A 27,885-nucleotide genomic window follows, 5' to 3' on the forward strand; every position below is an offset into this window, starting at 1 on the left:
TCCCATCTCTGTGGAATGCACAGTTCCAGGGAATGGTGGTAGAGGCAGGGCAAACGCGCACAGAGAAGGGCAGGCAGGATCTGGGTCCTGCTAAGCCCGGCTACGTTCACAGAGCTCAAGGGGTGCCATGCACGCAGTGGTACCCAGGCTGACCCCGCCTCCCACGGTCCAGGAGGCCCACTCCCCCATCAGAAGGAGCCCCACTTGCTCCTGCACAGGCAGCCTCTGCGTGGGTGGCAGTCGTCGCCAGCTCTTCCTGCTACCTGACGCTTGACCCACAATGCCTGCCACAGGCAGCGAACACTCCCAGGCTGTTTTGGAAGAAGGCTTCTCAGCCCATTCTCCCTGCTGATGAAGGGTCTAAGGGCAGCACGATGAGGCCCGTGTGGCCCACCCAGGTGCTGAGGCCAAGGCCTTCTAGACTGGGCTGGGCACGCTGGCCACAAGGTGTGACCATGCAGCCAGGCTGCTCCACCAACCCAGGGAGAGAAGAATGTGTTCTAGGCCAAGAGGGATTATTTTTGAGGTTGAAGAAAGGCAACAGAAAAAACCCAACCAACCCATGCCTCTTTCTGGCAATGCTGAAGAAAGCACAGGAGAAACTTCCACGTCTCCATCGTAAGGTGCCCTGCTCACACCTAAGCTGGGCGCCCAGGCAGTCCCGCCCTGACCCGTCCCACGAGGAAGTCCTCTAGAGACTCTACAACCAGGTCATCCTTCCAAGTGAAGATGGCCATGCCACCATGTGTATGAGGCTCCGCTCATGAACTTCATGCAGTAAGGGGGCTCCTTGCCCTGTGGGGGAACCCAACCCTAATTCTGACTCAGAAACTCACCATCAGCCATTGTCCTGGGGATGCCAACAGCCCCCCCATAGGACATGGCCTGAACGGACAGATGCATAAGGTCACGTGTGAGGAAGAATCACAGAAGCGCCGGGCAGGGGGAAGCAGGCGCTCGAGGGCTCACAGGCGCACACGTGAGGAAGCTGTTCCCGTGGCTAAGCTCAAGGCTCGGCTGAACCGAAGAAGCAATTATAGCTTTTAATTCAAAAACAGGATTCCCAAGGATTGGTGCCATGTGCCCATTAACTTCACAGATTAGACCTATGAGTGGTCAGGACAAACTAGTGGCTCTTAGATCTAAACCTTCTTTAGATTAGGGACACTGAAGAAGCTCAGGCTTGGGACAGACAGACACCAGGCTGAGCTGAGCAGACACTGAGAGAGAATAGAATGGCATTACTCTCATTCTGCAGCAGACATGGGGGAGTGTGGACCAGATGCCAAGTTGAGGCCAGGACACAAAGTCAGCCCTGCGCCCTCACTGCTCAGCCAGGACCCTCCTCTCCTGACCCAAACCATCAACCACAGCAGTTACAGTGCATGGCTGCCTGGACCCTTTTCTCCCGATGAAACCCACCAGCCTCAGCAGTTATAGCCCAGGGCTGCCTGCACAAAAGTATCTGCCACATTCGGTTCCCGGCAAGGCAGCAACACTGACGAGCATCCCCTCCACGAGAGGTGAAGACTCAAGTTCTATTTGTTTCTGGCATGAAAAGCAGATGGTTTCCTTCCAATCACTCTTAAAAAACAGAGGAAATACAGCAATCGCAGGACTTAGCTGCACACCCCACGTGTGCACAGGCCACCATCCACATATGCCTTGCAGTCCAGTGTCAATCAGGGACAGGAAATAGCAGCAGGAAGCGCAAAGAGACCTTCCAGCCTCTCTAGAAACTCCTTACAGCGGGACCAGCGCCACTGCAGGTGACAGCGGCGTTCATTCCTCAAACGGTAATAGGCAGCCAGAATGCTGCATCGTCACCCCTCCATTGAGGCGATTTAATCACACTGTGGTTCCTATTTTGTAACATGTTACATTGGAAGACGTGTGAGGTTAAAAAAAAGCCAACAGCTGAAAAATGTTGATCATTATTTGATACAGTTTAAGTAGGATCAAAGCAGGTTCACGCTGACAGACCTGGATGTGACAAACAGCTGGATGAAAGCCAGCAGACACTGTAGCTGAGGAGTGTGCCACGCACCTCACACACAAGACTGGCACACGCAGCCAGCAGCACACGTAGCCAGCTGCCTAAGGAGACAGGCCCAAGTGAGGAGCCTCTTGGGGCAACGGCACTTGGAAAGGGAGGGAGTGGAGGCCGCAGAGGGCAGAGATTCAGTGAGTCCTAGGCCATGCTACCTGTCGGAGGCAGTCGGAGGAGGGAGAGGCAGGGCGGGCGGAAGAGCGGAGGCTAAGAGAAAGCTCCCACTGGTCGACAAAAAATCGACGAGGAGGTTCAGGCTCTGGCTATAAAATACAAGATGGAGAAAAACAAAATCAAAGAAATGTTAAATTAAGTCACACACTGACCTCTGAACATAAGATGGCTGGCAGCTGTAGAGTCTTTTGCTGTAGACCGTTACCTAAATACCACGTGCTCCCAGAAGCATGAGTGGCCCTGCAAGGCTTCCGTTTTGCTTTTATCTATCCTTCCTGCAGGCTTGCAGCAGAGCACGCCCTGGAACGCAGTCCCGCAGCTGTGGGCTGCCTGGCATAGCGTTGCCTCCCTCTGTGTGGGTAAGGCAGCCAGCAGGAGGATAGATAGGGCAGGGGGGTGTCCTACCAACTCACATGCTCTGTGCTCTGCAGAGAGCATCCCCTGGACTGAGCTGGGATTTCTCCAGGGCAAAAAGATTCTGCCACCACCCCATCATTCCACTGGCCTTATAAATAGCAGGCAGTGGAGAGAGCAAATCTAGAGTGAAGCTTGCTCCTTCTACATAAGGGCCAGGAATGCAGCATCTCTTCCTTCCACTGCTAGTGTTCAGGGAGGCTCTGCTTGCCAAGGAGCCAGCTGAATCCCAAGCAAAGATGAGGAGAAAAGACTTGAGCCCAAGTCCTCTGCAGACTGCACACAGCACATGTAACAAAACTGGACAAGGGTCTTCCTCAGTCGTGGGCCCATGCAGCTAGGAACCCAGTCCCCAGAGAGTGAGGCAGTGACTGAAAGCTTCGGCAACCAGTAACTGCTGAGTTTCCCACCAGATTCAGAATAAACTAATCACAGGTGGGACAGACAGCATTATGTCAAGGTACTAGGAAGCCCTCTGCTTCTCCAGCTCCAAGCCAGATCTGTCACACCCTCAACCTTGGCCACGTGCACTTCACAGTTCCATGGGGTGGCAACATGCAGTGGCAGTTACCTGGTGCCTCACCAGCCTCTGCTGCAGACACTCACCCAGCTCCCTGGCCCTGGTCTCAACAACACAGGCCCGAGAAAGCTGGAAGGATGGCTGTACGCACCACCCGCCAGAAGGAAGCAAGAGGAGGACTCAGTATCCCCCTGGGAGGCAGAGGGGTCGAAGCCAAGGGAGGCGTGGGGGTTGGGTAGAGGGGGGGACAGAAGGTGGGTGAGTGCACATGCAGGGTTACGAAGGGTGGCAGCAAAGTCCAAGAAAAGAACATAGGTGGTGTCCTCAAAAGCATCCAGCCTGGAGCCCTGGACCGAGGAGTGCAGAAACCAGCTCACGGGGAAAAAGAGAGAAACCTCCCTGCAAACCTTACTTCCTCCTGAGCTCAAAACCCTACCTCTTCCCCTCTCCGCAGAGCAGCCCTAGACTTCAAATTGTTTCTCACTGCCAATCTCTCCTATTCAACATGCTTCCCTCCTTCTTTTAGACACTGTTTCATTAAACATTATCAGCATCTCATTAAATATGCGATCCCCAAAATGGAGGGCACTGCCCTACTCAATGAAAAGGGCGCTTTCCTTTCGGAAGGGACACAGCCTGGGAAGAAGGGAGAAAGGGTGAGCACAGCGGGGCGAGGCCATGGGAAAGACCCCCACCTCCAGCCCAGTCTCCTCTCCCCGACCCAGCACCGGGTGCGGGCAGCGCACACTGCCTGCAGCTAGCCTGGTGAGAGGGCAAAGAAGATGGCACTATGATTCGCTGCTATCGGGTCCGAGGGGTGACCTGATTTACTGCTTGGCCACCCTGCATTTCTTAGAGAGCAAAGGCAGACAGGGAGTTAAAAACCAAAATGGCTCTTGTGAAGTTACCAACTAGAGATGATTCTTCCCACTAGCTGCAGAGCTATACCCCTCAGAGACCTTCCAGGGCAGGAATAACAAGAACACAAGTGTCATGAAGTAGCCGGCTTCTTTAACTGGGCATCTCAGCTACCGCTCACTTTGCATGATGGGCAGCTGCAATCAGTAATCCCTCCTTGGTTTTTCAGGAAAGACTAAAGCTTTCCACAGTTCAGCCCCATCTTGCTATCACCTGCCTTCAGCCTCCTCATCCTCATCCTACTGGAAAAATCCTCACACTGGTAAGGGTTTTGGCTCTCTCATGATTTTCACTTCAGGACCCACGACTGTTGAATGCCACGTGGATGCTGATCTGCGCCCTTCCCCTAAGAAGCTCATCTGACAGTCCAGAGTTATGACTCTACCACTGGCACACACTTTGGAGTGGAAACAGTATGGTCTTGGAAGGGGAAAAGTGGGCAGAAATGGGAAGGCATTAAGGTCCTTTAGAAGAAGCCACACACTTAGGATCAGCATCCCATCTGAATGCCAGGTGGATGACTGCTTTATAGTGAACGCTGTCTGCACTGGTCAACATGCCTAGCAAAAAAGAACTCTGGCTTTTGGCTGGGTGACAAGAGTGTGCAAAAAGCAAAGGGAAGGGCTGTCTCCCACATCCCCTCCCACTGCCCCACCACCACAGCGTGCCCCGTCTGTTTGGCTCTCAGCATCCCATGCCACGGGTTCATGCTCTTTTACCCTCTCATGGTGGGGGCTCTGCTTGCCACGGCTGTCAGCATCAAGATCCCTGTATGTCTGTTGGCAACAAAGCAGAAACTTAAGCTCCATGGATATGGCTCTATTTGGACCTACTAAGTGACAGTGGGAAATTCAGGGGCAGAAATTCAGAGTTCAACACATATACCCTTCCCCTCCGAACCCCATCCCCAGGTAACCATAATCCCATCTATACCAAATCCCACGCCACAGGCCGACCTTCTGCACAGCCATTCCACCCACGCGGCCTCCAGTGAGGCCGGCTACACTGATCAATAAGGAACTGAGGTTAGTACAAAGGTGAACAAGCACAGCTCTCTCACAGTGGCGTCAGATCAGAGGCACTAAATGGAAAGGTTACAAGGAGAGGCAGGTTAAAAGGCTGACACATTCCACAGCGAGATATTTTAGGAAGGAAAGGTGGGGAGGTGGAAATTGGCTAGAATATAAATGGCTATGATAGCAGTCCAGAGCAAACTCCAGAGTGGGGAGTGGTCCCTGAATAGGAACGTGGGACCAAAGCATAATTTAGTAAAGGGAGAAGTGAATGTGTTTTTGATGAACAGACGGAATGTGTATGTGGGAGGGTAGAGACCTGCAGGCAGGCACACGGCCTTGCGCATCTGAGGAGCCATGAATGGCAATCACAGGACCAGGGGCAGCTGCTCGCACCACTCTGGAAGGCTAAGGCTTATAGCCACGTACCAGTGGAAAAATGGCCCCAAGGCCTCTGACGTGGCTGCTCCTATCCAGCAGCCATGAGCATAATGTCTCTGCGGGCAGGCGGAGGCTGGAGCATGGCCCCAGCCCCACAAGCCACATTCAAGTCTGGCTGCATGGCTTACTATGTGGCTCAGGCACGTGGCCTCTCCACCCTATGCCACAGTCTCCTCCCTGGTGAAATGGAGCCACTAACAGCACCTGCCTCACAGTGTTACTGTGAGAACTGACGGAGACACTGCTTGGAAAGAACTGAGTGTGCGTCCCAGGCGGTAGCAGGTGCTGAGGACGGCTAGCTCCTATGCAGATGAAGGTACTCAGCAGCTGCTCGACCTACAACAGCTCAGTTCTGAGAACCACGAACGCAGGTGGGGCCTTTAAAATCAGTCACATTACTATAGTCATCCTTCAAACAGGACACCTTAGTTGGGAAAATGTCTTTCCATAGATCTTGCTCTGGGAATTCACATTTTACTTTATAGGAACATACATACCATGAAGGTCAACAATGCCATCCCACAAATATGCTTTCTACAAATGTCTTGCTACAGCTGCACGCCTGCTGTCCTCACTGGCCGTGTCTGTGGCTAGCTATGGAGCCGCTCCTGGATGGTCTGCCCAGTGTACCAGCACAGAGGGTAGGAGTATTTGGTGGAAGATGCTGAACGGGTAAGCGGCAGAGCTCCCAGTATCAGAAGGAGCCAAACTCATGTGGAGAAGCCCTGCAGCAGCTCCCTAAGGCCTTAACCCCGCTCACTGTGCAGCAAGAGAAAAAAGGGTTGCCTTCAGTGGGGTTCTGAAAAACAGGCTGCCCTGAGGGCTGGGGGGCTCGGCTGTGTGACAAATATCAGTTATAGTTTAGCTTCATGGTGGCACAGTCGTGTTTCCCTGATGTGGGACTGCCCAGGGTCAGCTGTGAATGCAGGACGCACCACCCTGAGGGCCATAAAAGTTGCTTCCACCACAAATGGTTTCTATGAATGGCCTTTCTTTCTTCTTGACAGTCACTGCTGATAAGAGGGAAACTGATTTGGTCTCTACGCTAGCTGCCTACACAGACAGGCAGGGAGACACAGACAGGACCACAGAGCATGCAGAGAGGATCACCTGCTGGCCACCGTGCGCCCGACAGGGAGGTGGAGTAGGGGAAGGAGACAGGGTGATCACTTTTTTGGGGCAGGTCCGAGAACACTCCTTTTCCCGTGGCTTTTACACCAACAGACACAAAGAAAGAGAACATTATTGAAACAGTGGCCCTGTGGAGGCTGGTTCTGGGCGGACTGATGGGCATTCGTCAGAAGCATCCCAGGGGGCCTTTCCTTGCCCCTCCATGCTCAGAGGGCAGGCTGGTGGTCTGCGTGGACCCCCAGGTGGCACGTGAACCTTCTGACAGGCACAGCCACAGAGGTGATCTGCGGAACTAGGGAGAACCAGTAGCACGGCACTTTATAGGTGCCAGGAGCAACAGTTTTGTCAGAAAAGCTGGGGCTTGTGGCTGGGCACTGTGGATCCCGCCTGTAATCCCAGCACTTTGGGAGGCCGAGGCAGGTAGATCACCTGAGGTCAGGAGTTTGAGACCAGCCTGGCCAACATGGTAAAACCCCGTCTCTACTAAAAATACAAAAATTAGCCGGGTGTGGTGGCTCACACCTGTAGTCCCAGCTACTCGGGAGGCTGAGGCAGGAAAATCACTTGAACCTGGGAGGCAGAGTTTACAGTGAGCCATGATTGCACCACTGCACTCCATCCTGGGCGACAGAGCGAGACTCCGTCTCAAAAAAAAAAGGAAAGAAAGAAATAGGCTTGCTGATGAATACAGAAAAAGGGCAAACAAGCCAACCACCAAAAGGGGACACAGACCCCCTCAAAGGCTTGGTCACATGCACCTGCTGCAGCAAAGCAGCAGCCCCTTCAGGACGCAGCTATGACAGTGGCTTGTACTGCTGCCCTCCTCTCAGTCCCTGCACTCACGCTCAAAGGGCTCCAGGAAACTAACAAGGAAATGCAAGAAAGGCAGGAGCATGATGTAAAAATTAAACGTGTCTCACTAACATTCAAATGCCATATACACGTTCCTGGCTTTACCCTCATTCTGCCCCCTCCACTGTATTCCCTTCCGTGAGTCTGTCTACAATTTAGAAGGACCCCTGGTAGTTGAGAAACAATCACACATTCCCAGGCCTCTCTGATACCTTCCTGGGAAACTCTCATTTCCCTGTGCCCAGGTGACCCATGGGGCAGCGCAGGGTGAGGGGGAGCAGGGAAGCCACGAGGCCTGGGGAACAGCCCCGCACTTGCTCAGAGCTCCCACAACAATCTACTTCCAAACCAGGGCTGATTAACACACAGAGCTTCCCTTCAGGATGCATTTCTGAGATCAAAAGGCAAAAGGGTGGGGAAGGGAAGAGCCACAGTGTTTACAAAGGAAGGAAATAAAGAGAAGCCACTGGCAGGCAGAGCTATTAATTTCCCTGTTCCATACGATGGCCTGGGCTGAAAGTGGACCTCTGTTAACTCAGCTAACACTGCCCTGCCAGGCAAGGCCCTCCTGCCTCCCAACCACCTCCAGAGAAACATCATGAGTCACAATGGGGTGCTGCCAGTCAGCTCGGCTTCCTGAAGGGAGATGTGGAGGATCAGCCACTGGGGCATCAGATGTAGGTCCGGGTACCACTAGGGTCCCTCCAGATTTCTGTAGTATCTGGCACTGCAACTCCAACTCTCTTACGGGAAATATTTTTAGAAGGCCCAAACTCACGACTTAGAGCTGAGAAAATTCTATGTAAATACTACACATTTCACATGGATGTAAGAACTGTGAGTTCTGGTTCACAGTGCCACCTTCCTGCTACCACGTAAATTCGCAAATCCCCACTGGATATCCCCTAAGGCACCAGAGAACCTAACCGGGTTCTCACAGCTCATGATTTCTCACCAATCACGTCTCATTTCTACATCTGCCCAGCTACTGTCTGCAACACTGGTCTCCGGCGCCCATCCCGCATTCACTTTCATGGTTCTATTCCACTGCCCACACAGCCTGCCAGTCTCCTGCCCCACCATGATCATACTGACTCAGGTGACAAGCTGCATTGGCGGGGACTACCAACATTCTCCAGGGAGAATGCGGCATGAGGGTTACAGGCCACCAGACACTTAGTGAACATATCACCAAGCTCCTGAAGCCCCTCAGTGCAGCTCAGTCACACGATGAGCTGATGCATCTCCCGTCACCAGGGCTGAGGCCTTGGCTGCACCAGGTCACTCTGGCTGCACATGCTGCCCGAGACTTCCAGCTGCCCACCGAACACCATCCAGCCACTCTGGCCGTGGCCACCTGTTCCCTCATTCGCCTGTGTCACCCCCGACCTCCCCTCTCCCTCTGCTCCTGTCTCAGGCACCTGTTACAATACTGTCAGAGGGTTTACTATCCAATTTACAGTTTCACTTTCCCCTCAACAGATCCTCAACTAAACATCATCTTTCAAATCATACCTTCCACCTAGACATCAAGGCAAAGGTTAAGAAAATAAAAGGCAAGTGGTTTTCCAATTAGATTTTTCAGAAGACCTCCCTCAAGCACAGAGGAGAGGGTAAATTTGCCTTCTGTTGTGAGTTTGGATACTGCTTCCAAAATTCCATCTCAGCCTCTTGGGCCCTGCCTTTGATGTGCTATGTTATAAAAGAATGGTTAGAAAGCAACATTTTTGCCTGAATGTAATTTAAGTAAAACCAAACTCACCACTCCTCAGCATCTCCTGACAGTAAAGTCACCCTTGGGTACAGGAGGCTGTAGACTGTGGGAGACACTGATGGCACCCAGGGCCAGCTCATGGCCCTCTCAGCATCTTAGCAGCCTAAATGACATCACGCTATGAGGCAGCCAACCCTGGCTCCACTCGAGAGCAGGGATTTGCTCAGCTGTGACATGGAGGAAACAGAGTCAGGGCTTCCAATCCCTCTGATGGGTTCTCTCTTAGAAAGCACTTGTCATCACCTGCCCTATTCTGTACTACTTAGGATAAGCAGTTTTCCAAGAGATCCTGTCAAGGTTTCAGTGAAAATTTCCAAAAACGTTAATTTAAATGTAGAGAAAACACCAAGAAAATGTCCAGGAATACTTTCATCCAGGATTCGAAACAAACGAAAACCCACTGTTCCAGACTCTTCTCGGATAACGTTTTCCTGTTTAATGTAAAGGCTCTACGCTCCAACTCTCAGGCTTGACACAGAACTCTCTCTCCCAAGGTCACAAGGAGACACACTAGAAAAAAATCAACCTACAACAAATGTGACAATAGCAAACCCAAGAGCTGGGTACCCTTGGGTGAGTCACCTACCACATAGCTTCAGCGAGTTTCAAACCAAATCATCAGTCTCCTTTCCAACTCTCTCAAATCCCCGGGAGTTACACAGATCATGGAGCCAATCAGCACAGCCTGGTCAATGCTTTCCCAGGCCACTACTTGAATGAGCAGAGGCTTCCGGCCCTCGTGAGCTAGGATTCCAGAGCACAGGCCTGAACCCTGGCTGGCTCAGGAGGAGGGATGGGAAGGCCTGGAGAGACAGCACCCATCATGGCCCTGGCAGTTCCTTTACCTGTTTCCACTGGGGTGTGGGGACAGGGCGACCCTGCCCAGGCAGGCAGCAGGACGGCTGGCTGGCCCCACGCTCTTGTGTCAGCTGGGACACACGGGATGTGGGTGGGGACAGGACATGGAGACAAAACAAAATAGAAATATATTAAGGTGGGAGAACAGAAGAACTCACAGGGGACAGCCACACATCTGTGAGCTGTGGGGAAGAGGGAGGATTCATTCTTAGAAACCTACACTTCTAAAGCGAAGAGCCCCGCCACCCGCAAACCAAAAGGAAATCCAAAAGAACAGAAAAAGGAAAACAGAAGCTGTGACACCCATTATCTCTTTCCCAAGCTACATGTTCTGAGTCTAAACCACTAATTCCGACTTGGAAAACTAATAATCCCATCCAAAATGAGGAAAGCAACCTTCTCTTACAGGCCGTCTTCCTTTAACAGACAGCTTTCCAGGCTTCCCGAGGCAGGGGACCCTGGGGCTGCCAGAGCCTCCAGATAACCTCAACTATTTGTCAGTGAACATCATCACCTTCTCTGTGAGCCACAGCATGAGAAGGCTGGTATGCAAAGACTGGGAGGTAGTTAATTACGGCCAGACTCCTAGCAAAGCTGGTCCCTCCCCTCTGGTCCCTAGGAAGAAAGGCTGATGGGCATGGAGAGGATGAAGAGACAGAAAGGCAATTCAGAGAAGGGGCCCCTGCCTCTCTCCAGTTATCAGGGAGATTTATAAGACACTTTCAGTGTCAATCTCCAAAATCCCAGCCCCACATCTTGTAAGAAGTCAGAGTGACTTTTAGACAAGCAAGGGGAGAGACACACCCTAACAAAGACACCCCAAGCCACAAGCTGTTGCCATGCACTCTCACACATGGCACGTGGGAGTGCCACTTAGCACTCAAATGCTCATATTCCTGGGAAAATGTCCTGGGAAACAGCTGCAACACACAAAGGAAGCTTCATCACAAGAACGTTTATCTCTGTATCTTATCATGAAAGATGAGAAACAACTTGAACATCCAACACTGGAGCAAGAGCTAAGAGAAGCCTGATGCCCCCACGTTCTAGAAGGCACTTGCAGAGTTAGGAACATCGGAATGCCTAAGGTTAAACGGAAGAAGTAGAATCAAAAAATATAGTTAAGAATGACATCACCTACCAAAACAAGAATACACTGAAGAAAAGACCAGAAAGAAGGGCAGGAAAATATTAATAGAATTACAGGTGGCTCAATTACCTTTACTGTACTTTTCAGCATTTTTCTCAGTAAGCATGTATGTCTCTAGAATTTAAACACGTCTGCAAACATGTACAGATGCACAGGTATATAAATACAGATTTTTTTTGATCCCTCTGCTGATTCTTACCAGTGGACATCTCAGGCCTGAACACTGAGGACAGAGCAACGCTCAGACCCTGAGGCAAGCCAGACATCAGTCTTGAGCCCTTGAACCCTGGGATCCATGACACAGCCAGTCTCAATGGACAGAAAAGATCCCCTTCTTGTGTGACCTGACACATCTGTGTGGTGAGGCGCAGGTCGCGTTTACCTGTCTCCGGATGCCAATGGACTGGGCGGGTGCATTCTCCTCAAATTTGGCCAGCAGCTGGGTTGCCATGTACTTCACTTTGTTCTGGTTCCCAAGGGCAGCGTCCATCCTCCTGTCCGTCAGAGTGCTCACCAGGCTCGGTCTTTCTCCTCTGTGGCCCCGGGGAGCTTCCTCCTGATCAACACCAACCCCAAAGAAGCCAGCGCTGTGACAGGAGACTCCCCCCATACCCCTCTCCCTCACAGAAGTGTGCTCAGAACCTGGCAAGGGGACTGGTGGTCTGGCTTTAGGTTGAGCTTGGCAGCTCTCAAGCCTCCTGTGTCCACAAGCACACAGCAAGCCTGGAACTAGGGCTGTCTAAAGAGTACTGGGTCCTGTGCTGGTATTGCCACAACCCAGGAAAGCCACCGCCCTCAGACACATGTGGGACAAAGAGACAAGGAGGCCCCGGTGCACGTGTATGCATCCCTAGGTGCACTATGGAAAACGAAACAAAGGCAAACATCCACAGAAAAAACCCAAAGAGGCCAGGCACGGTGGCTCACATCTGTAACCCTAGGACTTTGGGAGGCCAAGGCGGGTAAATCGCTTGAGGCCAGGAGTTCGAGACCAGCCTGGACAACCTGGTAAAACCCCATTTCTACTAAAAAATTGGAACAATTTGGCTGGGTGTGGTGGCTCATGCCTGTAATCCTAGCACTTTGGAAGGCCAAGGTGGATGGATCACTTGAGGTCAGAAGTTCGAAACCAGCCTGGCCAACATGGTGAAACCCCATCTCTACTAAAAATACAAAAATTAGTGGGACGTTGGTAGTACACACCTGTAATCCCAGCTACTTGGGAGGCTGAGGCACGAGAATCGCTTAAACCTTGTAGGCAGAAGTTGCAGTGAGCCAAGATTGCACCACTGCACTCCAGCCTGGGCAACAAAGCCAGATTCCGTCTTAAAAAAAAAAAATCACAAAAATTAGCTGGGTGTGGTGGCAGATGCCTGTAATCCCAGCTACTTAGGAGGCTGAGGCAGGAGAATTGATTGAACCCAAACCCAGGAAGTGGAGGTTGCAATGAGCCCAGATTGCACCACTGCACTCCAGCCTGGGCAACAGAGCAAGACTCTGCCTCAAAAAAAAAATAAATAAAAAGAAAGAAAAAAGAAAAGAAAAAGCCCAACAGAAATTCTCATAAAAGATGAACATGAAAAGACCTAGCAATATCAATGTGAAAATGAAGGATTTAAACCAAAAAGGGCTATTCCACACGACCACTGTAGCAAATCCCAAATGAATCTCACCTCCTCTGACTGACTGGTCTTTCTCCTCTTACCAGCACCATCCAAGTCTTTTTCCTTTTTATCCTGTACAGAGGGAGGAGGGAAACTGCATTATACTAGCCACGCATACCTTGCCATTAGCTTTGCAGCCCATCAAGAGACTCGTCCATACCTTGGGAGAACGCTTCCGAGAGATGGTCTGGCCCAGCTTGCTTAGGAAGGAAATAGGGGATCTGGTGCTGGCTATCAGGACTGCTTTCTCCTCAGCATTCAGGTCCAAAGTGTCTGGAGACAGAAATCAGTAACGTTTAAGCACATCCCTTGAGGACGCTGCAAAATCCCGACCAAAACTACTGTCCCTTGCGAATGGTTGGCAGAACCTCCGAAGGCTCTACAGGTTCACCAGCTATGACAAGCATGTGGTGTCAGGAGGAAACTCCACGGAGGAAATGCATACTTGGGTATGGACGTCGAGCCTTCTTTTTTTCATTCACATAAACAAAGACGACTCTTCTTCTCAAACTACTTCAGTTACCAAAACCTGCACTTTTTTTTTTTCAAAAGTCGGAAGCCGGCTGTGATTGTTAAGTTATAGCAGAGTGCTGAAGGCTCGTTTTTGTGACAAAAATTTCAGGACAGAGAGACAGGGAAGGAGAGAGAAAAGCAGAGCGGGGAAGAACTCAGGGTTCCTGGTTTTAGTGTGTGCAGATGCCATGCTCTGAGCTGCACACAGATGGGGGTGGCACTGAACGGGTATATCAGTGTTAGAGTTGTGGCTTTCTGTTGTAAGAATGGCACAGCTAACCAGGAAAAGCCACAGATGCCTACAAGAATAAATGGGCTGGGAATTACTGGGAGGGTGGTACCACAAACTTTTTGGATTTCAACGTTTCAACAGTAGCAACAGTAATTTTTAAAAGTCATCAATTAATAGTAAATCACTAACATTTATTAAGTACTTCCACTGGCCAAACAGCCTTCTTGGCACATCACAATGTAATTATACATATTATCCTCATTTTACACCCATTCACCCATTTTACAAGATAGGCTGATGGAAAGTGAGAAAGGAAAATTTAGTAACTTGCCTAAGGCTAAGTGGAAGCCTGGGAAACTGTAAATCCAGGTCAGACCCCACAGCCACCACTCTAGCCTCATGCTACACTTATTCCAAGGACAGTTAATGACAATAGGAATATTTTTTATAGCACTATGAGAGCCCGAGGCAGCAACCTGAGGGTCAAGCAAAGATTTTGGGAAGCGCTAAGAGGTAGGAGTAGAAAGGGAAGCCAGAGAAGGCACAGTGACAGGAGCAAGAAGGGGGCAAGCTGAGTGTGGCTCAAGATCACAGACACTGAGAACCTCACTCCCCAGCACCCAACAATGCAGAAAAGCAAGTGCTGAGAGACGGGAACTGAGAAAAGAGTATGACATGAGCGTCCTCCTGCCTGGGAACGGCTGCAGTAGCGCGGTGTGAAGAGAAGCCAGATTATAATCTGCTATGAAGTTTGGACCATAGCACAAACCACTGCTTCACAAAGGCTGGCTCTGAGAGCACGTGCACCAGAAGCTGGCAGAGTCATGGAAAAAGACTTGGTGCAGGAATGATTTCTGCATATTTACAAATTCACTGAGAAAGATGTGGGGAAGAATGAGGGGTTGAGAACATGCTACCTGAGAAGGGAAAAATCATGAAGCAGAGTTCCAGAGATTTCCCTGACAGCTCACTGGTAAAAACACAGAGTAACTCTGTGTTTGGTGGTACTGCTGCGGGGAGGGAGGGAGGGAGGGAGAGAAGAAGGGAGGGAAGAAGGAAGGAAGGAGCGAGCAGCCCAGCAGCCAGGCCATAGCACAGCAGCTCCTCCCATGACTTACCGCTAGAGGGGAGGGAGTCCTTAAACATCTCGTAGAACTGAGTCAGGTACATCACCATGGACAGCTTATCAGGCTCCCCAACGGAGGCCATTTCTTTGCCTGTCATGATGGGAGAAATGCCCAATTCCTTCTCGGCAATGTCAAAGGCCAGTTGGTTATTCTTCTCCACATTTTGCTCATCCAAAGAATCAAAATCTCTGAGAAATAGGACAAGGAAAATGTATGAAGATACGCTGACTGTCCTTACACAGAAAGCACAGTATCACGGAGTCATCGTCCTTTCTGTTTTTAGCTAAAAACTGGGGTGCTGTGCATCAGTGACACCTGAGAGCAAACCTGTTTTATCTCACCTCTTGTCTCTTTCCTTTTACTAAGAAAAAACAAAGCAACCTCAAGGAGTGATTAAAGGTCTACCTACCAAAGGAAAAAAAAAAAAGGAGAAAGTCGAAAAACTACTCTCATTTTTCTGGAAACACAAATTTATTACTATAATGTAAGCTTGAGAATACGGACTGGCTGGGCACAGTGGTTCACACCTGTGATCCCAACACTTTGGAAGGCTGAGGCAGGAGAACTGCTTGAGCCCAAGAGTTCAATTTTAAAAACTTAATTCAAATTAAAAATGAGCCAGGCATGGAAGCATGTGCCTATAATTCTGGCTACTTGGGAGGCTGAGGCAGGAGGATCACTTGAGTCTACAAGTTCAAAGTTGCAATGAGCTACGACTGTGCCACTGCCCTCCATCCTGGGAAATAGGACAAGACCCTGTCTCTAAAAATAAAAATAGAAAATAACAGGAACTATCTTTAATATATCTTGATCCTTGTGTATGGCCCATACATATTAAACTAATGTCAAAACATGATAAATCTCCTATTTGAATCAGACTGCTCCTACAGGCCTGGGACTATCCCCCACCATGACCCTTAGATCCTATCATAAGCTGTTAACATCCGAAATCAGCTCTGGTAAATCTCAGCCTTCTCCTGGAGGGGAAATTTCAAAATCCTCCTCAAAATTTTTTTCCATTACTAAGTTTCCTATTTAGATTTACGACCGTTTTCTATTGGGTTTAAGCCTCTTGCTATTCAGAGCGAAGACTGATCGCATTCTTCTTTACATGACTTCAGATTAACCCAGCAGCCCCTGTTCTGTGTTAACCTAGGACCCCACAGCATTCTTCCATTTCCTCTAACTCCTCCTCACTGTGGGTGCAGCCTCTGATACCACGCCCTTGCTGCTGCTGAACAGTGCTGTGCTGTTCTGTGCTGCTTGGCCTTCCTAGAAGGCGGTCTCTAACCTTCTCCAGGCGCCCCTCCACCCCCATGCTAGGCTCTGTCAACCGCTTCTGCCTGTGCCCTCTGTCTTGCCTTCCCTTTGGAACTGAGCTGAGTCACCTGCCCATCCTCTGCCACTGATCACTATCTTTCCCAAGCTGCTCTTCCTTGCCAGAGATAGCTGGCCCCTTTCTTTGTGGAAGTGAGTAAGCCCTATTTTCACTTACTTGTTATCGACTTCTGGGTGAGCTAAGCGACAGAAGCACCCGAGGTCACTCACCTCCGTCCAAGCACACCAGAAATCCCCATCTGTAACCCACACGTGCAGGGCTGTTTTACCAGCTCTTGCCTCCTGAGTTTAGAACCATCATATAAATAGCAACTATGTCTTGGAGGATTCCTTAAGCAGTCATTAAACAAAACAAACAGAAACCGGGCTCTTAAGTGGACCTAATGATGAAAAGGACAGGAAGGCAAAATAAAGCAACACGCTCTGCTTCTGCATCCTTCTGCTTGGCTTCTGTGGAACAAATGCTGATGGGGGAAGTTGGGTGTGCTGGCCCCGCAGCTGACCTGGGGTCACCCTAGAGTGCTGATTCTGTGGGCAGGTGTGTGGAGAATGGCCAAAGGAGCTGTCACTGGGATAGGTGGGCAGGACAACAGAGCATGTCTGTAAAAAGTGCAGTCTTTAGCACACAGAACACACCGATGAACCATCATAAATCGGTTCAGTCTCATGCTGTTCTGCTTTGTCAGTAGAGACACATTTGCCTTGAGCTGGCCAAATGTTCTGGCCAGGGTTCCCTTGTGACCCACAGGATTTGAGAGATAGCTGGCCAAAATGAAGAGTTCCACCCGGGGCCAATACACAAGAGTTTTCCTTCGTGTGAAGCTAACAGGCCTAGGTGGGTGTCAAAACCAGTTTTTGACTTATGAGTGTTGTGATTTTTAAAACTCAGCCACAGGAGTGCAAGAGGCTTATTGGAAAATAAAAATAAAAACCACTCTGTGTTGAGCTACATAATGGATGACATACAGTTTCAAACAGAGCAAAATCGGGCGGGGCACGGTGGCTCACACCTGTAATCCCAGCCCTTCGGGAGGCTAAGGCGGGTGGATCACTTGAGGTTAGGAATCAAGACAAGTCTGGCCAACAGAGTGAAACCCCATCTCTACTAAAACAAAATCAAAAAATTAGCCGGGCCAATGGCGAGCCCTGTAATCCCAGCTACTCGGGAGGCTGAGGCAAGAGAATCTCTTGAACCCAGGCAGCAGAGGTTGCAGTGAGCCGAAGTTGCGCCAGTGTACTCCAGCTTCGGCAACAGATGGAGTCTCTGTCTCACAAACAAACAAAAAAACAAATACAGTGAAACCGAAATCACTGCCTTCCGCAGGAAGTATCTTACTATGTACCTCATTCTAGGAAAAAGGACAAAACGTTACTTGACAGCAGAGCGGTCTGAGATCCTTGGGAATGTGAAATAAAACACGAAGTTGGATCACGACTTACATCAGGTCGGGGCGGTATCTATGGATGACTGCACAAAGGGCCAAGCCGCTTTTCCAAGACATGGTGAGATCTGTCACGCTTACCCCTGCATAGCCATCTGTCTGCCTCTGGCACCAGCCCAGCAGCTTGCTTGAACGAGCTACAGACTCTAAAACAACAAAGCACACTGTTATCGGAGGTGTGGTCACCGGTAATGCTGACACAGAATCCTCTTGCAGGACACACGTCCACTCTGAAAAATGACTGAGGGAGGGACAAAACAGTCAACACTAGCTTCCATTCATAGAAAACAGGAGGACACAAGGTTATGCAAATGATATCACGATAGTGAATTCTAATAGAAAAGGCGCCAGCAGTTTATACAGAGTCTAAGGTGAACATTCACCCCCCCAGCACCCTGAGGGACCACAGCCTGACAGCCACAGCCCCCTGTACCCTGGCACTGAGGTGAAGGAGTGCCACCTACTGTGGCCAGCCTGGCTCACAGCGGCTCTGAGTTCCCGGACAGCCGCGAGCACCTGGCTGAGGAAGGCTTCCTCCTCCAAAGTAACCCTTGGGAGAGGAGAGGAGAGAAGCCTCCATCCTGTAGGGCGGCAGTTTGAACCCAAAGCACCCAGGCCTTGCCCTTGAACTTTCCAAGGCACTGCACAACCTGCCAAGAGGAGAAGCCCTGCAGGGCTCTGCTGACAGTGCTGGGGCCCCAGACCAGACAGTCCCCGAATGGAGCTTGGCACCTCATGTTATGAATTCTCAACCCTAAAAACTGAACAGGCAAACACACGTGCTAAGATGCTTTACAGTTCACTGAAATGTGTTTCTTTTTTGAGACGGAGTTTTGCTCTCATTTCCCAGGCTGGAGTGCAATAGTGCAATCTTGGCTCACTGCAACCTCCACCTCCCAGTTCAAGCGATTCTCCTGCCTCAGCCTCCAGAGTAGTGGGGATAACAGGCATGCACCACCATGCCCGGCTAATTCTTTGTATTTTTAGTAGAGACAGGGGTTTCACCATGTTAGTCAGGGTGGTTTCGAACTCCTGACCTCAGGTGATCCGCCCGCCTTGGCCTCCCAGAGTGCTGTGGTTTCAGGCGCGAGCACCTGTGAAGTATTTATGTCTGAGAAAGTCTATTCCCTTACCAAGGGAAACTGAAGTTTGCACTAAGTCATTTAGTAGTTTGTGAACATGAGATGAAAACTGAGTATCGCGAAAATCCTGTTTCATTTAGGTTTTTCACCATGAAAATGTATTCTACATAACACACAGAACCACTTTCTGGTGCCATCTCTTGGCTCAGAAAAGAGCTTTTACACAGATTTGTCTCCCAGGTCTGTATATCCAACCACGCAATATGTATGGGCAACTCCAATACTGCAGGCGCTAAAGTAAAAACTGAATGAAGATACACTCGCTGCTTTGAAAGAGAAGGCTCCGCTGGAGCAAAAGGCAACCGTTTCCAACTGCCTGCTGGTCCGCACACCCACCCTGGCATCCCAACGGCATGGCGAGGTCATGACATCCAAACGACTCAAACCTCTCACCCTCTCACCCTCTCTCTGCCTTGCCTACACTGGTGCAGCACCATCTACAACACTGACCTCTTGCTCCACGAGGCGATCAACTGCCCCTGCCCGTTGAATCCACCTCCTCACCATTCTCTCTCGCATAACCGACAACGGCAATGACCGTCTACTGTGTGCCTGGCACTCATGATCACAATGTGAGGGACACACTGCTGCCTCCTCCACTTCACAGACAAGGAAGTTCAAGGCTGTTCAATCACCTCTTCAAGGCCGCATCATTCACTGACAGCAAAGCTTGGCCTGGGACCCGGCTGCACGTGACCCAAAGTCTGAGGTCTTCTCCGCTACCTCCTCCCTTCTTCACCCCCAGCATCAGGGCCAGATCTGGACCTTTGCCACCTTCAGCCTGACGATGGCGATGTCTCTCCACCTGGTCTCCCTGCCTCTGGCACTTCCCTCCTCCATCCCCCTCACGTGTGGCTGACCAGGTGTGCTCACGTCATTCTCTTTCAGAAAAGTCTTCAGGGCCTTTAATACATACAAAATCTGGAGTGACCTTCGCCTGTCACTGAATCCGGGCAGTGCTGCAGAACCCAGCTGAAGTGCCACCACCTCTTCCATAAAGTCTTCCATCAAAACAGCTCTCACACTCTCTCCCTCTCTCCCCTTTGCCCAGTATCCGTGTCTGGTTTCTCTCTATGCGCTCCTAACCCCTCAGGCCAAGGTAATTCTGTGCGGTGGGGACCTGCCCTGTGCATTGCAGGATGTTTAGCATGTTCCTGGCCAGAGGTCAGTAGTACCCACTCCCAACCACGATAATCGAAAATGTTCCCCGACACTAACAAGAAACCCCTGGAGGGCAAAACCATCCCTGGTTGAGAGCCACTGTCTGAGACTGTACTTTATGGCTTGGTGAATGAGTTCAGGCCTCTCTGAAGGGTCTGCTGCATTTTAAAAAGCCACCGCCAGAACTCACCATTTCGAGTCAACTTGGGGGTAGTTCGGGAATTCACCAGGCTCTCCATTTCCAGGTGAATATCTTTTGTTTCGCCAGTATCATACAAATGGCGCACCTGGCAGAAATTTACAAAGTCAAACAGAAGGAAAAGCAAATATCAAGTAACAAATTCCTACCTAGGAGCAGAATGGCTGAAAGAAGACTGGGATACAAGCTTGGGCAACGTTCAGACGGAAGTTAGCATGACAACCTTTAAGTCCTTTATAAAATAAGGTGGGCTATAGAAAAACATACATATCAACTGTGGGATCTTGCACTAAAAATCAGCTACACGGGGTTGGGTGCAGTAGCTCATGCCTATAATCCCTATACTTTGGGAGGCTGAGGCCAGTGGATTGCTTATGGCCAGGAGTTCAAGATCAGTGTGGGAAACATAGGGAGACCTTGTCTCTACAAAATATTTAAAAATAAGCTGGGCATGGTAGTGCACGCCTGTAGTCCCCGCTACATGGGAGGCTGAGGTGGAAGAGTCACTTGAGCTCAGGAAGCCAAGGCTGCAGTGAGCTGAGATTGTGCCACCGTACCCCAGAGAGCCTGGGCAACAAAGTAAGACCTTGTCTCAAAAAAAAACATTAGTTACTTGGCCATGGAGGTCCCTCCAACAGTCTCAGCTGAACTATCAATACCGCCTCTTAACAGCAGGCCCAAAGGTATAAACTTCAAGTCGAAGGTGACTAGAAGATTACACTGAAGGCTGGGCATGGTGGCTCACGCCTGTAATCCCAGCACTCTGGGAGGCCAAGGTGGGCAGATCACGAGGTCAGGAGTTCAAGACCAGCCTGGACAACATAGTGAAACCCCGTCTCTAGTGAAAATACAAAAAATTAGCCGGGCATGGTGGCACATGCCTGTAATCCCAGCTACTCAGGAGGCTGAGACAGGAGAATCTCTTGAACCTGGAAGGTGGAGGCTGCGGCGAGCTGAGATCACACCACTGTACTCCAGCCAGGGCAGCAGAGCAAGACTCCATCTCAAAAAAAAAAAAAAAAAATACACTAGAAGAAGTTCTTTCAAGTGAATGATATCTCTTTTGCCCTTGCAATGATCCTATGAGTAGCAGGGATTCTTCTTCCTGTTTTTCAGGTAAAGAAATTGAGGTTCAGAGAAAGCAAGTCACAGGTGATCAGAAGCTCCCTCTCCTCACTATGGGGCAAGTGCTCTTCCCTACAGTAAGAATCTGAATTAGGAAACGCGGCATAAAATCCTGGGCCTACCATTTTTATCATGTTTGCTCTTCTGTAAGTCATTCAACAACTCTATGGCCTAGCTCTCAATCTGTTGATGGAAAATAATATTTGCTTCTACCAATTCAGAGAGACATCTACCTAAATTACTAAGTAAGTATTCTTGTATGTGTGGTATTAAAAGCTGCATGCTTTTCAACAGATCAGAGTTCTGATCAGTTCTGCAGATGGGCCCGGATGTAAAGACTGACAAGAAGGGTCTCACCTGGCTTGGCCGGAGGAAGTTGATGTTGATATTGGGATACCGAGTGACTGGGTCGATACTATATTGGCTGAAGTTCTTACTCACATTTTCAGGGGTAGTTTGAGGCAGCAACCTATAAATACTCTCCCTGCAGTAATACAACAATACACTCAGAGCCGTGACCAGCACCGTGAACATCTCCCTCCCTTTTCCTGGTGGTTCTGACAGTCCAGTAGTCACCTGACATGGCTGACAAATCCTCATCTTTGACCAGTCTTCTCGAGCCCCACATCAGCCCGTGCTTCCCAGACCCACTCCCAGTGATTCCACGGGTAGGAGCCCAGGAGAGCCAGCAGGCCTGACACCGTCAGCGCTCACGGACACCACCTCCCAACTCTAAAGGCCACACGTTCACTCTTTTATTTTTTCAAGCAGGCCAATATTTACTTCAATTAAAAAACATCAATAAAGAAATGAACTGCCACCATATTTAGTCAGAATGCCTTATTAACAGACAGAATAAAATGATATCAACTCCCAATTTCATCCAGGCAATCCTGTCTCTCTGATTCCTCTGGTCAAGGTATTAGTTCTTTATCAGAAAGCAAATCCTAGGATTTTTATTACATTTGCAAAAATCTGCTTCAAAATATCCCATTTAGGGGTTTGAGAAACATTTATAAGCAGTTTGGTATTTTCTTCTGACTTCAAAGCTACTTTTAAATTCTTCTCTCAATAAGAAATTTAACTTCAAAGGCGTAAGAGAAGACTTACTCCAGGACACTCATCTTTAGGTTTCCACGATTTTATGAAATCCTATCTCGCCTTTTCTCTTTTCAACACGAAAACATCTTTAATTAAGAAAGCAGAGAGAGAAGAAGGAAGAATGTGCACTCTGCCTAAAGAGTAAACCCTCCTTCCTCAGTTTTCTCCTGAAAGGAACCCCGGGTTGCTTCCCATTACCTCTCCGCCAGCACTTCCAAAGGGCTTGTTCCTAGAGACCAACTTCGGACCATCCAGGCAGAATCCATAGCAGCTAGAAAGCCCCGGGCTATTCCTGTTCCCATGGGCCAGAAAGGCTGTAAATAAGACATAAAACAAAGAATTAAAAAAGTAAACACCTTTCAAAACAGGAAAAATAAACTATGGAACAAAGATTTGCTGTTAACAGCAGTATTTGGCAACTGCTCCAGTAACAAACTGTTCTGCTTCCCAGATTGGTAGGGAGCAAGTCAAGAAAGCTGCAGAATTCCCACTCATACTTCATACGCCTGGGCTCCCAGAAGCCTGTAGCCCTCCCACCTTCCCGGTGTGACTCCGGCGGGGAGTTTACCTGTACTGTACAATGCTGTAGATGCTCATTCCAAGACCCAGGATGCTCAGATTCACTCCTAATTATTCCTGCCCCCACCACAGAACGCTGCCATACTTAGCACTCACCTCTAGGAGGCTGTCCCCGACCAGAGCCACTAGTAACTGGTGTCCGTTCTGCTCCCGGACCAAGGCAGCGTTCTCGGAGGCATACATACAAGTGAAGTCAAACATGGCCACATCGGGCTGCCCATAGTGATTGATGGCAAAATCCAGAGAGGGCAGCTGCTGCTGGGTGGAGAAGTCTGCCGCCTCCCTGGCATAGCTGAGCAGAGCCTCCTGGTCCACGTTCTCCCGGGAAAGCAGGAGCTCTGTGTCGGCGTAGTCCTGTCTCCAGAGAAAGAGGGTGAGGATGGAGACGCCCTGGCACTTGGCCAGAACCATGCTTCTGGGGTCACAGACTCTCCTTCCCCCTAGTGACTCCACATTCCACAACCAAAGCTTTTATACCATTAAAAGGCAGTGGATGGCGGGGAGCAGCCAGGCACAATGGCTCACACCTGTCATCCCAGCACTTTGGGAGGCTGAGGCAGGTAGATCACTAGAGGACAGCAGTTCGAGAACAGCCTGGCCAACGTGGTAAAACCCCATCTTTATTAAAAATACAAAAATTAGCCAGGTATGGTGGCACGTGCCTGTAATCCCAGCTACTCAGGAAGCTGAGGCAAGATAATTGCCTGAGCACGGGAGGCGGAGGTTGCAGTGAGCTAAGATCGTGCCACTGGACTCCAGCCTAGGTGACAAAGTGAGACTCTGTTACAAAAAAAAAAGAGGGGTTGATTATTCCCAAGTAACACAGGCCTTGCTATCTAAACAAACAGTGGTGGCTTTTCCATTTGCTTGGAGCAGTAACTGCTCCTTTGATCTTATCCAATTTGCCTTAGGGTTGTTGAATGTCACATAAAATAAGTTACGTGACAGTACTTTGTGAGCTGAAACGGCATTTTGGAGTTTTTTTTTAATCAGGAATCATTATCCTCTGGGTAGTAAATGGCTCTTGTCAAACGGGTCCACATGAACACTCAGCCTTGCATAACTCATGACACCTGAGGGAAGAACCCAAAAATGCTTGAGTGCCGAAAAGACAGGGAGGTGGGAGCAACAGCAGCCCAGGAGGCTGGGAGGGAATGCACTGAAAACGGAACAGGGGTTTTCACAATAGTACATAAGGCTCTGAGAGCCTCCACAGAAACCCACAAAGAAGAACACAGGACCGAAAAGCTCCTTTTCTGTTTTAGAGGTTCCTGGCACACTGAGTCAAGTCTCGACTCTCCGAAAGTGGGGCCTTTGGTTTCTAAGAGGCCCTGATGGTCCTTTCAGCTACCACTACAAGATGTTAAACCAAACACAAATACTCAGGTTGGTCCTAGAAATACTGTTTGTTCAACCCTGAGAAAGCAGCCACATGGGTCTAGTGTTTAACAGCACACACTGAAGGTAAGGCACCTGCCCTCTAGGAAAAGTAAACCAGGTCTTGCGTTCTAGACTGCGCCTATCTAATGTTGACCGATAACCACAGCTGGGCCTAGGGGACAGATTCAGGTCTTCACCTAGTCCCAAGGCATGCAAACTGCTTCACTGGCTATTTCTTACTGGTAGCAATCTAACCCCGACGTAGTTCCAGATAACCAGTAAAGCACTTTTAGAAAGCATCTATCCAAATACGTCTTGCTTATGCTTTTGGGAGAGCGGGACTGCATCAACGGCTTTGTTCTGTTTCTCCCTGCAGGCACACAGGATGGTTGTGCTGAGAAACACATGGGAGGGTCCTGGGTACAAAGTGGGGGCTCTGCGCTGCAGGCACATGCTCGGCAGCTCACTCCTCTCTGCTGTCAGATGAGTAGTACTGCAGCTCAGACTAAAGTGACTGCATTAGCATCACCCTGCAAAGACCAAGGACTCCCTGAAATTCAGCTGCGAGTCTCTTGCGGGAACTGCACGGGCCTGAATAAGCACAACTAGTGCCTCTGCTTCTGTTCCTCTCATTGCATGGGGACAGTGATTCTCATGTTGAGACCAGTGACACCAAGTAAGACGTAAAAAACTCTCCTTCAGGGACCATTCACCCAGTGTTTTTCTAACTTCACATTTCAAACCATTATTTCAGGGCATGCCATGCAGTCACCTAGAAACAGGCTGAGCTGGACCTGGCTAGGATGGATGCTCACACCTGTTCTGTGGTCATAAGGAGGCCTAAGTGTAGCCTGATCCTGTCAGTACTGCCTGGACCTCTGAAAACTCTATGTGCGGTGACACCAGAACCCTCATCAGGCTCCATAAACACCAATTACTGCTTCTCGGTCATACTCCCTTCCCTCTACCACTCCCCCTTCCAAAAGATAACTCTTTAACCAACCAATAATCAGTCATATACGGAATTCACAATAACCACAAACCAAATCACCTAAAATTGAACTGAATTTATGCATGAAACACTGTCTGAAACTTGCTTTGCGAGGACCCAACGGTGACGGAGGAGTGCGCTGGAATATTACTCACAGAACACCGGCCATGTGTGGAGAACAGTTGAAGCTGGACAGTGGCCGCGTGAGGGTTCATCACACTACTCTCCACCCACCTTTGTTTACATCTGAAATTAGCTATAAGAGTTGTTCACGCTAAACTGGAAAGCATCAGGGGTTACCAGAAGATGCATTCAGTGCTCATTTTCATTCCCTTGCAGGAAGAACCCATCAGACAATCAATTCTTTCTCTTGGTGATATCAACCACTTCAGTAAGAAAGAGTTTTGAAGGAAATCCGTGGCTTACATGCAGTATCACTCCTTTGTCCAGTAAACTCTGCTTTTTGGCTGTCATAACGAAATAGTGTGTGTCGTCTTTGTAGTAAACGATGTTCTCCAAGTCAATACCTGGGGCCAGAAGACAAACGTGTGCATGTAAGAGTTTGCTGAGATGAAGGTGCATCAGGGCAGCCTGAAAGGGCAGATAACAGCCGTGAGACTCCAGGCAGGGAAAGGTGTCTAAGCCCAGACTCTCACTTCCTGCATCATCAGTTCATGGAAATACAGGGAGCTTTGTTTCTCTGTGTTCACTCAACACCCCAAAGGAACTTAAGAACAATGACTGATAGTAAACACAACTGTAGGGATACGGGGAAAAAAAACCAAAACCAAAACCGAAAAAAAAAAAAAGAGGCTAACCTCTAAAGAGGGCTTGGATTAGTTATCAGGTTAGGCCTCTCAGGACAGCCATCAAGGAAGCAGGAGGAATCTCCGAAGTTCTTAAGAATGGGATAGACAACTTGACGCCTGGAAGCAGAGTGAACTACTGACTTTCTAACTCAATTATCTAAAAAATAGATGTAATAATGGAAAGAAATCTAGGAAACAAGAGAATGAAGGCATATTTAGCAAAATATCTAAGTTGAGCTATTCAAAACCTATCATACAACAATCTCACTGCTATATGACACATGGTTTGCCTTCAAGCCTGGGCTGGAACTCAGGAAGAAGCCTACATACTTAAAGGCCTAAAGTCAGCTTCCCAACCAAACCAGGGAGCCACTGGCCAGCAGTTACACCAAACACCAAGACTAAGCATCACAACACAGGGCAGGCATTGGGAGGCAGAACGAACGCTTTAAAACAAATAAAAACAAAACCCAGGCTGGGTGCAGTGGCTCATGCCTGTTAATCCCAGCACTTTGGGAGGCTGAGGCGAGTGGAGCCAGGAGTTTGGGAGCAGCCTGGGCAACATGGCGAAACTCTGTCTCTACAAAAAATACTAAAAATTAAAAGGGCATGGTGGCGCCCACCTATAGTCCCAGCTACTTAGGAGGCTGAGATGGGAGGACTGCTTGAGCCCAGGAGTTCGAGGCTGCAGTGAGCCAAGATCGTGCCACTGAACTCCAGCCTGTGCAACAGAGTGAGACCCTGTCTCAAACAATAAACAAAACCCAGAGCAGCCCCGTCGCTGCAGAGAGGTTAAGAATACAAGAGAAGACACGTTCTGCAGGAAGCATTACACCAGGAACAAGGGACAGGAGTGAAGACAGCGGAGGGGCAGACAGTGCAGGAGTGACACCCACGGCCACCCTCCCCACCAAACCCCCAAGTAAAAGTCACCAGGGCCATTTAAACCCTTATCCTAGGGCTCTGGAGACATCAACACAAACCTGTGGCTTCCCTCAGTTCCTGGAAGAATTTCTGGTTGAATATAAAAGCCACACCACTGATTTCTTCCACTTTGGCCTCTGCTGTTGTATTTCGGTTGATAAAATTTGCTGTGATGGCAATGGCCAGTTTGCCACGGAATTCTTTCCGACGAAACCCTGGAGGGAAAGAAATTTTCAGAGGTGATAATCGCTGGCTAGAGAAGTAAGATCACTTCAAATCAAAGTGGGGGTGCTGATAAAGACATCAGGGAAAGCCAGGGATGAGAACTGATGGTAAAGTTAGGGCAGCTTTTCTGCAGATGAAAGTAAGGTATTTACCGACCCAAGAATATGAAAGTTCAGGAAAGAAGTCAAAGTTGACATCAACAAACCACTAACAATCAATCTGAAATCTGATGCACCAGAGTATCACTCAGTACTAGGGATTCCTCTTAAACAAAAGGGGTGTGCTTGTGTGTGTGTGTGTGTGTGTGTAGCACCTGCTTATTAATATGTAGATTAAGCCCCACGAATGCCAACCACTCAAAGTATGGCTCGTCTCCTCGTGCCCCAGCAGGAGTGCCCTGTAAGCAGCAGCCCGGGCCAGGTGAGGTGGCTCACGCCTGTGATTGCAACACTTTGAGAGGCCAAGGCAAGCAGACTGCTTCAGCCAAGGAGCTCAAGACCAGCCTAGGCAACATGGAGAAAGCCCAATCTCTACAAAAAATACAAAAATTAGCTGGGTATGGTGGCATATGCCTGTAGTCCCAGCCACTCAGGAGGCTACGATGGGAGGATCACTTGAGCCCAGGGAGATCAAGGCTG

At 49.4% G+C, this 27,885-nt stretch overlaps 1 protein-coding gene across 50 annotated transcripts in view; it reads right to left on the reverse strand.

The window, feature by feature from the left end:
* The window catches only part of MICAL3 (microtubule associated monooxygenase, calponin and LIM domain containing 3), a 223,105-nt gene that overhangs the window by 84,671 nt on the left and 110,549 nt on the right, over window positions 1–27,885 (reverse strand). For 39 of the 50 annotated variants that reach the window (XM_078343060.1, XM_035281233.3, XM_035281829.3 and 36 more), the window contains 15 exons: window positions 27,082–27,237; window positions 25,716–25,816; window positions 23,015–23,272; window positions 22,538–22,653; window positions 21,596–21,722; window positions 20,105–20,201; window positions 17,610–17,757; window positions 14,823–15,019; window positions 13,120–13,232; window positions 12,969–13,031; window positions 11,678–11,851; window positions 10,133–10,216; window positions 6,641–6,739; window positions 4,796–4,852; window positions 2,206–2,313 (listed from right to left, as the gene is read on the reverse strand). In XM_078343060.1, coding sequence (XP_078199186.1) covers window positions 2,206–2,313; window positions 4,796–4,852; window positions 6,641–6,739; window positions 10,133–10,216; window positions 11,678–11,851; window positions 12,969–13,031; window positions 13,120–13,232; window positions 14,823–15,019; window positions 17,610–17,757; window positions 20,105–20,201; window positions 21,596–21,722; window positions 22,538–22,653; window positions 23,015–23,272; window positions 25,716–25,816; window positions 27,082–27,237 — 1,898 coding nt within the window. The remainder of the gene's footprint in view (window positions 1–2,205; window positions 2,314–4,795; window positions 4,853–6,640; window positions 6,740–10,132; window positions 10,217–11,677; window positions 11,852–12,968; window positions 13,032–13,119; window positions 13,233–14,822; window positions 15,020–17,609; window positions 17,758–20,104; window positions 20,202–21,595; window positions 21,723–22,537; window positions 22,654–23,014; window positions 23,273–25,715; window positions 25,817–27,081; window positions 27,238–27,885) is intronic. The other 11 variants (XM_078343180.1, XM_078343173.1, XM_078343153.1 and 8 more) reach the window with 3 other exon arrangements.

Source organism: Callithrix jacchus, chromosome 1, assembly GCF_049354715.1.
Source record: "Callithrix jacchus isolate 240 chromosome 1, calJac240_pri, whole genome shotgun sequence".
NCBI classification, from domain to species: domain Eukaryota; kingdom Metazoa; phylum Chordata; class Mammalia; order Primates; family Cebidae; genus Callithrix; species Callithrix jacchus.